At 68.4% G+C, this 8,263-nt stretch overlaps 2 protein-coding genes across 4 annotated transcripts; one reads left to right on the forward strand and one right to left on the reverse strand.

Moving 5' to 3' along the window:
- The first annotated feature begins 661 nt into the window (after positions 1-661).
- Positions 662-6,136, forward strand: N4BP3 (NEDD4 binding protein 3). 3 transcript variants are annotated; one of them, XM_075056713.1, is made up of 5 exons: positions 662-767; positions 2,641-3,084; positions 3,301-3,855; positions 4,089-4,346; positions 4,573-6,136. In XM_075056713.1, the coding sequence occupies exons 2-5, from the start codon at positions 2,671-2,673 to the stop codon at positions 5,143-5,145; spliced, it is 1,800 nt and encodes a 599-aa protein (XP_074912814.1). In that variant the 5' UTR covers positions 662-767; positions 2,641-2,670; the 3' UTR covers positions 5,146-6,136. The 3 variants fall into 3 exon arrangements, with proteins under 3 accessions (XP_074912814.1, XP_074912816.1, XP_074912815.1); XM_075056715.1 differs by having other exon boundaries at positions 767-831; XM_075056714.1 differs by lacking the exon at positions 662-767 and adding an exon at positions 1,162-1,637.
- Positions 6,137-6,695: 559 nt separating this feature from the next.
- On the reverse strand, positions 6,696-8,176 carry NHP2 (NHP2 ribonucleoprotein). The gene is made up of 4 exons (XM_075056427.1): positions 7,968-8,176; positions 7,815-7,884; positions 7,623-7,728; positions 6,696-6,960 (listed from the first exon to the last, which is right to left on the reverse strand). Exons 1-4 carry the CDS (start codon positions 8,116-8,118, stop codon positions 6,835-6,837), a joined length of 453 nt encoding a protein of 150 aa, XP_074912528.1. The 5' UTR covers positions 8,119-8,176; the 3' UTR covers positions 6,696-6,834.
- Between the last annotated feature and the right edge of the window lie 87 nt (positions 8,177-8,263).

Below are 8,263 nucleotides of genomic sequence, written 5' to 3' on the forward strand. Positions count from 1 at the left end.
AGGGCTGATTCAGAGGGATGAAGTTTGCCGTGTCTCACCAGTGCCAGGCCAGGCACTGGGCCGGGTGGCAGCCCCACAGGGTTACTCCATGCCCTCCGTGGCGTGCCACGGCCTGCGGAGCGAGCTGTGCAGCACAGGCAGCTCCGGTGGTGCCGGCCCACCCGTGGGTGCTGTAGTGGGGGGGACAAGGGGCTGTCCTGCAAGAGGAGGGTGCAGAGAGTGTCCCACGGAGCCAAAACCCCTTTTCCCCTCCGCAGGCGCTTGGTGCGGCCAACGAGGCCGAGCAAAATGCTTCTCCCCTGCCCTGGCGGCTCAGCCCGCGCCCGGGGTGGGCGATACGGCCTGCTTCTACCGGCCCCCCCGCCACGGTGAGGGCCACCGGTAGCCGGCTGCAGCCGCTGCTGCCGGTCCCGGTCCCGTAACTGAGGGGTTTGCGGTGGGGGGGGGGGGTGTCTCCCCACGCTGGGGGTTTGCGCAAGGGGTGCTCGGCGCTGCGCGCAGCCAGCCCGCCCCGGCCGGCGCCCTGCCCCGCCCCGCCGGTGGGCACGGCCGGGCCGCCCCCTTCTTCTTCTTCTTCTTCTTCTTCCTCCTCCTCCTCCTCCTCCTCCCCCCGCCCCTCCCCGCCGCCGCCGCCCGCCTCCGCGCCGCGATTTGCCGGTGCCGGCTCCGCCCGCTGCCCGCGCGGCCGCGGCCGAGGGGCGCGTTCAAACACGGCGAGGGAAGGAGCGGGGAGAGGAGCCGAGCGGGATCGCCGCGCCGCCGGCATGGTGAGTGCGGGCCCGGTCCGCCGCCATTCCCCCCCCGTTCTCCCCCCCCGCCCGGCGAGCTCCGGTACGCCCCCCCCCCCCCTCCGGTAAGCCTCGGTGCTCCTCCCGGTGCCGTTCCCGGTGAGCCCCTCCCCTCCCGCCGGTGCTCTCCGCCCTGCGGTGCTTTGTCCCCGGCTGTAGCGCACTCGTCCGGGCCCGGCCCCGGGGACCGACCTCCCCCTCTGCTTTCTCCGTGCCGGAAATTCCGGCCGGGATCCGGAGGGGGGGGCTGCGGGGAGAGGGGAGGGGGGCTGCGGGGAGGCGGGCGCGGGGAACCCGCGCCCGCCTCCCCGCAGCCCCCCTCCCCTCTCCCCGCAGCCCCCCCCTCCGGTTCACACCCGGAGGGGACGGGAAAGGGTTTGTGGCCGTATCCTGCCCGGGCAGGACTCGACGGGGGCACGGCTGGGGTTGGGATGGGATCTCTTCCGCCACCGCGGGAAGGAGCCAGGCTGGCCGGACCGGTGTTTTGCCGCCTGGGGGGTGACACCCTTCCCGCCGCAGGCAGGACACCTTCGGGCTCCCCCGGCGCTTCCCAAAAACCTCCCACAACCTGACCTACTTCCTCGGCCGACTGTGCCGGGAGGAGCCGCTGCGGGGCTCGGCCGAGCTGATCCCGGCGGATGCCCCGGTGCCGGGGGGCTGGATGCTGCGAGCTTTCCCCCCACGGGGACATCCATGTCCCCCATCCCTGTGAACACCCGCTGGCACCGCAGGCAGCCCCGACCCTCCCCGAGGGTCCATCGCTGCCGCCCTTCGTGGGGTGCCGATGCCCAGAGCAGGTGCTGGGCTCACGGAGGGAGGTGACAGCGCAGGCCGGGAGCTGTCAGACAGGTTTGTGCGTGGCAGCAATTAAAAGCGGGGTGTTTGTTTACCCGGCGCGTGGTGCTGAGAACCAGGGCAGCTTCCTGGGTGTAACCTGGCCCGCGAGCCCTCGGCGAGGCTGGGAGCCACGGTGGGGGCTCTGCCTGGCCCCTGCCACGCTCGCCGCGTCCCCTCCGCCGGGGGCTGCCCGCGAAGGCCATCGTCCCCCTCCCCGGTGCTGGGGAGCCGAGGCCGAAGGCATCCTCGCATCCTTCCTCCCCTGGCCACCTGCGCAGGAAGCTGCATTGTCCCGTCCGCATCCTGCCCTTTCCCGCCGCCCTCCTGCCGTGTCCGGCCACGGGGTCCCCCGCACGCACGCAGCAGCTGGGCTGTGGCCACCTCGTCCCTGCCCGGTGTTGGGGTGGGAGTGCCTGCGGATGGAGTGGGGAGGGCTTGGGAACTCGCCCTGCGTGGTGCAGGAGCCCCTGCCGTGCGGGAAGATTCCCCGTGGGGCAGGAGAGATGCCTGTCCCCCGCGCACCCTAGGGAGGCTGAGCCAACGACCCCGGGACTGGGCATCCCCAGGGTCATTTCGGGGAGGGCTCTGGAGCGTGTCCAGACCCCGAGGTCCCGGTGGCGTGGCTCGGTGCCGCCGGGCCGGGGCTGGCGCCAGGCCCAGGCAGGTGCTGCCGGCTCCTGAACTCGCCCGCCTGGCTGGGCGGCAGGTGCCTGTTTTGGTGGCAGCCCCGGCCGCGGGCGGGAGGTGGGGCTGGGTGTGGGAGGGAGGCGCTCCGCCATGGCGGGGGGCAGCAGGGGGGAGCCCCCGCCACGACGCAGCTTGTCCGGTGCATGCTGCACGGCGGTGCCCTGCTCGCTCGGCTCCCGGGTCCCCTGGGGAGCTGCCCGGGATGTGGTGGGTCCCTCCCAGCACCAGGAGCCCATGTTGGTCCTTGGGGCTAGCTGGGAAAGGGGGTGCCAGGGGGGCTCGAAGTCCCGGCTGCCCGGCGTTGCTGACTTTGTCTCTCCTTCGGCAGTGCTGGTACCGGGCTTTTCTCTAATTCTCCATGGCAGCAGCACAGGGTCCTGTGACCTGTGAGCCCGACACCCGAGTCCTCAGCACCTACCTCTCCTCGGAGCCCGTCCGTGTCGTCGGCAACATGGGCAGCGTGGGCAGCCTGGTGGAGAAGCAGGATCTGTCCCCCCTGGAGCTGCGGGCCCAGCTGGGGGGCTCGCGGGGGCTTCGGCAGCCCGACGGCTTGCTGCGGAAGGGGCCGAGCCAGCGGGAGCTCTTCGGCTACCTGCACGGGGCCAAGAAGGAGACGCGGTCAGAGCGGAAGCACCAGACGTCGGGCGCCTGCTACAAGCGGGACTATGAGAGTGACCGTGAGAACCGGTCCCCCGAGCGCTGCTCCCGTGAGCATCACCGTGGGGCTGACTTCTCCAAGAGCTCCCTGCCTGAGAGGGGCCGCTTCGACAAGGTGAGGCTGTGGCTGTGGCTGCCATGCTGGGCCCCAAAATCCATCTGAGAGACGATGGGGCTGGAGCAGTACAGTCCATGCCCAGGATGGGATGTGGGGATTTGAGGATGTCCAGGGATACGGGGCTGGTGGTGAGCGGGTTCTCCCTGGCTTGGGGCACCTGTGTGTGCTGGTGGGGGCTGTTGGGCTCATCCTGACCCTGTTCTTGTTTTTCAGTGCCGTATCAGGCCCTCAGCCTTCAAGGCGGTAGCCGGGAAGGGGCTGGTCTCCATGCAGGGCCTGTCCTCGTCCAAGGGTCAGAAGCTGTCCAAGAGCAACGGGAGCCTGCACACGCTGCTGTCGCAGAGCAGCACGGCAGCCTCGCAGCACGGCCCGCTCCGCACCCACCTGCTCCATGCCATCAGCCTGGATGAGGCCTCCGACTCCAGCCACAACTCCATCCAGAGCTTCCCTTCCTACGGCTCCCGCCTCAAGCCTGCCCAGAGCCAGTTCAGCGCCTCCATGGGCCACATCAACCATATCGGGGGCTCCTTGGACAGGGTCTCCCGGAGCCCCAGGGACCCCCTGGCCCCCGAGAAGGCACCCTTGTCCTGCAAAAGCATGGCCACGCTGAGCCGGCTGCAGAGCCCCGGGGAGCCCCCGCCACCCTATGAGTTCACCTACTCGCTGGAGGATGCGGTGAAGCAGCTGGAGGACCGGCTGCAGGAGACGGGAGGAGAGCTGCGGCAGCTCAAGAGGAGCCTTAGCGAGACCGAAGACCCCTTCACGCAGGTGAGCTGTGGGGCTGGGGCTGCGCTGGGTGCCCCAGGCAGGGGTGTGGGGCAGCGGTGCCTGGGTGGAAGGAGTGGTGAAGGAGCTGCTGTCCTGCCATCCTGGGCGATGGGCTGGGAATGTCCAAGTGTGGGAGGACCCAATATCACAGGACCTTCTGGGATCCTTCCCTGGGGCTGCCCCACATAGGGGCAGGCTACAGACCCTCACCAGCACCCTCACTATGCTGGCAGGTGTTTGAGGACAAGCAGCGGCTGTGGCTGGACGAGCTGGAGGATCTGAAGCAGATGTACATGGCCCGGCTGCAGCAGGTGACGCAACAGGCGCAGCGCGGGCAGCGGGCACTGCAGTTGCAGCTCTACAAGGCACAGCAGGAGAAGAAGCGGCTGCAGGAGGAGCTGAGCATGCAGCAGTGCCAGTGTGAGGAGCCCAAGCTCCGGCAGTCTCAGGGCGAGCGCGTCAGCCCCAAGCTGGAGGAGACCAAGTGGGAGGTGAGTCCCCTTCCTTCCCTCCCTGTTGCCACCCTCCTGGCCATGGAGCCAGGGATGGGGGCAGTGCTTCCCTGCTCTGGTGTCACTCATGGCTGCAGGACAGGGAGAACAAGTCAGGTGTGATGGTCCTGGTCTCCCAGGGATGCTGTGGTGACAACCTGGGGTGCTGCCACCCCTGGGGTCCTGCTCCTCCAACCCTTCCTCACTGCTCACTTGTGCCCTGCAGGTGTGCCAGAAGGCAGCGGAGATCTCCCTGCTGAAGCAGCAGCTCCGGGACACCCAGGAGGAGATGGCTCAGAAGCTGGGCGAGATCTTCAGCCTGAAGACGCAGCTGCGGGAGGCCAAGGCGGAGGTCCAGGCCAGGGACTCCCAGCTGGCACAACTGGCAGACTCCTTCCAGAGCCCGCCGGAGCCTGGCGCCTCGCTGCCACTGGGCGACGACCCCATGCCTGCGTGCCAGGACTTCCCCGGCTGCGAAACTGATGACTCCAAGTGTCGGGGCCTTCACAGCGACACGGCGGAGCCCCTGGAGCGGCAGGTGGAGTGGCTGTGGGCAGAGCTGCTGCGGGAGCGGCGCCAGGGCCAGCTGCAGGCTGTGAACTTTGAGCTGGAGAGGAAAACCTGGCAGGAGGAGAAGGAGAAGGTGCTGCGGTACCAGCGGGAGCTCCAGGCCAGCTATATGGAGATGTACCACCGGAGCCAGGCGCTGGAGCGGGAGCTGCGGCAGCTGCGGTCAGAGCCCAGGGACATCGGGGCCGACTCGCCGTGGATCGAGCGGGTGGAGTCCTCGAAGATCTGAGCAGCAGGATGCTGGTGGGACTGTGAAGGGGGAAGGTCTCTTGCTGCTGCAATGGGACAATCTCAGGGTCTGCACAAGGACCAGCCGCTCAGCGCTGCCCTGGGGAGAAGGACTCACTGCGACAAGGGAGCTTTTCCTTCTTGCAGCTCTTCAGGACCTTCTGGGGGGGTCTCTGCAGAGTGGGGGGTCATCTATGCCAGGGTGGGGGTCTTGCATGTGCCCCATGCTCTGACTCCAGGAGCGTTTGCCCCATGATTCCTTCTGCCATGGGGGCAGAAACCAAGCGCCCTGTGAAACGTTCCCTGTCCCTCCTGCTCTGCCACCCCTGTTCCCTACAACCTAGTAACTTAATGTCTTGCTAAGGAGAGGGTCAAGCCCTGTCCCCAACCCTGCTGCCTTGCTGTGGGGGTTCCAGCTGCTGCTCACAGTAGCTGCCCTGTCAGCTGGGTCCAGGAGCTGGTGGTGTGGCGGTGCCCTGTGCCTGCACCAGTCTGTGCTGGTGCCGCTGGGAAGGCAGAGGAGGAAAGCCTGACAAGTGCTGGTACTGCTGGGAGAGGGGGCAGCTGCCTCAGCACCTCTGTTGGGGCTTTCCATGTCACCAGTATTGGGGTTGCTCTGCAATGGAGGGTGGTCAATGCAGCTTCCCTGTAGCGAGCCCTTGAGCTGAGGGGCGAGTGCCTTGTGTGAGGAGGGATGGGAACCTGGGAACCACACTGGCAGGCCTTTGGGGAGGGGAAAGAAGACTGGGGCGTGTGGGCGGGGGGCTGGCATGCTCCCCAAGCTGGGGAAGAGGCTGGGGTGTCCCCCCATCACCCCTCCCAGGGTGGGCAATGGGTAGCTGAGGAGCTGGGCCAGTGCTGGGGGAGACCTGGTCGAGAGGCCCTGGAAGGAGCCCAGCTCCACGCCTGTAACAGCAGAGCCACGTGAAGGCCGGGCCCAGCCCAGCTCTCCTCGGCCTTTCCTGCAATAAACCCGGATTTCGTTCTTCTGGCCTCTGCCTTTGCTGTCCTCCAGCGCGGCGGGGGAGAGGGGAGGGGGTTACCGGGGCTCTCAGCCACGCAAGAGGGGTGCGGGCTGGCCTGGGCCCTGCGGTGCCCGGGGAGGGGGCAGCGGGGCCGCCTCCCTCCGCGCTTCCCGCGCCCATCCGGGCTGCCGGGGGGCCGCCGCGTCGGGGAGGGAGGCGGCCAGGGGCTGGCGGTACAACCAGTCGGGGCATTGCAGCGGGCTGAGTCACGGCAGGGCCGGGGCCTGCGCGACCGGCTGGGCCCTGCGGGGGCGGGAGGACCGGCCCCGGGGCGCTGCCGCCGGGACAGGCCTCCTCCCCCTCACCCCCCCGGAATGGTTTAACCCGGCCCAACGAGGTCCGGACGTACACCCCGCCCCCCCGTGGGAGTGGTCCATCCCGCACTCGCCCCGCCCCCGGCAATGGGTGGCTCCCCGCCCCCCCCCCCCCGCGGCGCGGACGCCCCCTGGCGGCGCGGCGGACCCCCGGCCATGCCAGCCTCCCCCCCCCACGCCGCCCCCCAGTACAGAGTGCCGGGACCGCGTCCTACAAACCCCCCAGACACGTTTATTCACCCCCGCAGCGCTGACCCCCATTCCCCCGGTCAGTGCTCTCGGCAGCGTCCCCGCAAACATGGGGGGAGAGCCCCATGTGCAGAGGGAGGAGGAGGACCTGCCGCTGGCCCTTCACAGGGGCAGGGGAAGGGCCCCCACCTCCTCCAAGCACTCATCGTAGGTCTCCTGGTACTCCTCGTGGGGCTTGATCATGATCACGCAGGTCGGGCGCTTCGAGCCAGCCGCGGCTCCCAGGTCCTGCGGGAACAGAGTGAGAATGTGTGTGGGGGGGCAGGGCTGTGGGGTGCCAGGTCCCCCCCAGAGGGGAGGCCTGACACCAAGCCAGCATGCTTTGTGCCCCAGTCTAACGCAGGGAAGATGTCTTTGCCAGCCCCTCAAGCCCTCCAGGGGTTAAGAACCCTTTTCCCAGTTTGTCTCCTATGCCCTGGAAGCGAAACGCTGGGCTGGCACATGCCACGGGGGGCTGGCACATACTTCACTTGCCGTACTCCCTACCCAGGGTGGGGAGCCCGGGTCTGCAAAGCTGCCTGCACCAAGGTGAAGTCCCAAAGACAGCGACCCCCCCGCCACAACTTGCAGTTTACAAAAGGGAGGATGTCCCACCAGCACCACACCTTGGTCAGCATCTCGCTTCTGCAAGCAGCTGGGTCCCAGCTCACAACTAAGGGGAAAACATGTTCCAGCTCCGTCCCAGTGAGCTCCCGCCCCAGCTGCTGCAGGGACTCGACATGGGCAAAGGGTTCTGCAGTCCCACAGTGTTCCACACTCCTACACCTGAGCCGTGACCGTTTGTCCCTGGCTAGGGACAAGCACCAGGTGCTTCACTCAGGCACCAGATCTGTGCCGCCCCGCGTGCTGCCCACCGGGTTCCATTCCACTGGGCAGCCGCAGCCCCTTACCGATTTGGAAGGGACGTATGCGTAGGGGAGGCTCCTGTCCTCGCACATGATGGGGATGTGGCAGTACACATCGATAGGCAGCGTGTCGCCGGCCAGCACCGTGATCCTGCAGGGGAGAGCCCGTGTCAGCGGCCGGGCCCCCGGCAGCGGGGCCGGGCCGGGGCAGCGGGGCCGGGCCGGGGCAGCGCTTACCCCTTCTCGCCTTTGTTGATGAACTTCTGAACCTCCTTCACGCCGCGACGGATCTGCTTGTGCTTGGCCGCTGCAGGAGAAGCACACCGTGAGGGGGGTCCCGCCCGGCCTGGCCCGGTCCCCACCAAGCCGCGGCCCCGGTACTAGCCAGACCTTTCCTGATGCACTTGTAGAGCTTGCGCGTCAGCTTGCGGGAGGCGAGGGGCTGGGCGATGGGGTTCAGGTAGTCAAGCTGCTCCCGGTACGAGCGCTCGGGAGTTCCCTCCGCCTCCGCCGCTGCCTCCGGCTGCTTCTCCCTCGCCATGGCCGAGCGCCCTCACCGCTTCCGCTTCCGGGGCACGCGTGACACACCAGGGGAAACTACCCGCCACCAAGCCTCTGCCAGCCAATCGGCAACCCCCTCTGGCGTTACCCGCCCACCGCGCCGGCCAATGGCGAGCGGCGCCTTC

This window comes from Buteo buteo, chromosome 24, assembly GCF_964188355.1.
Source record: "Buteo buteo chromosome 24, bButBut1.hap1.1, whole genome shotgun sequence".
Lineage (NCBI taxonomy): Eukaryota > Metazoa > Chordata > Aves > Accipitriformes > Accipitridae > Buteo > Buteo buteo.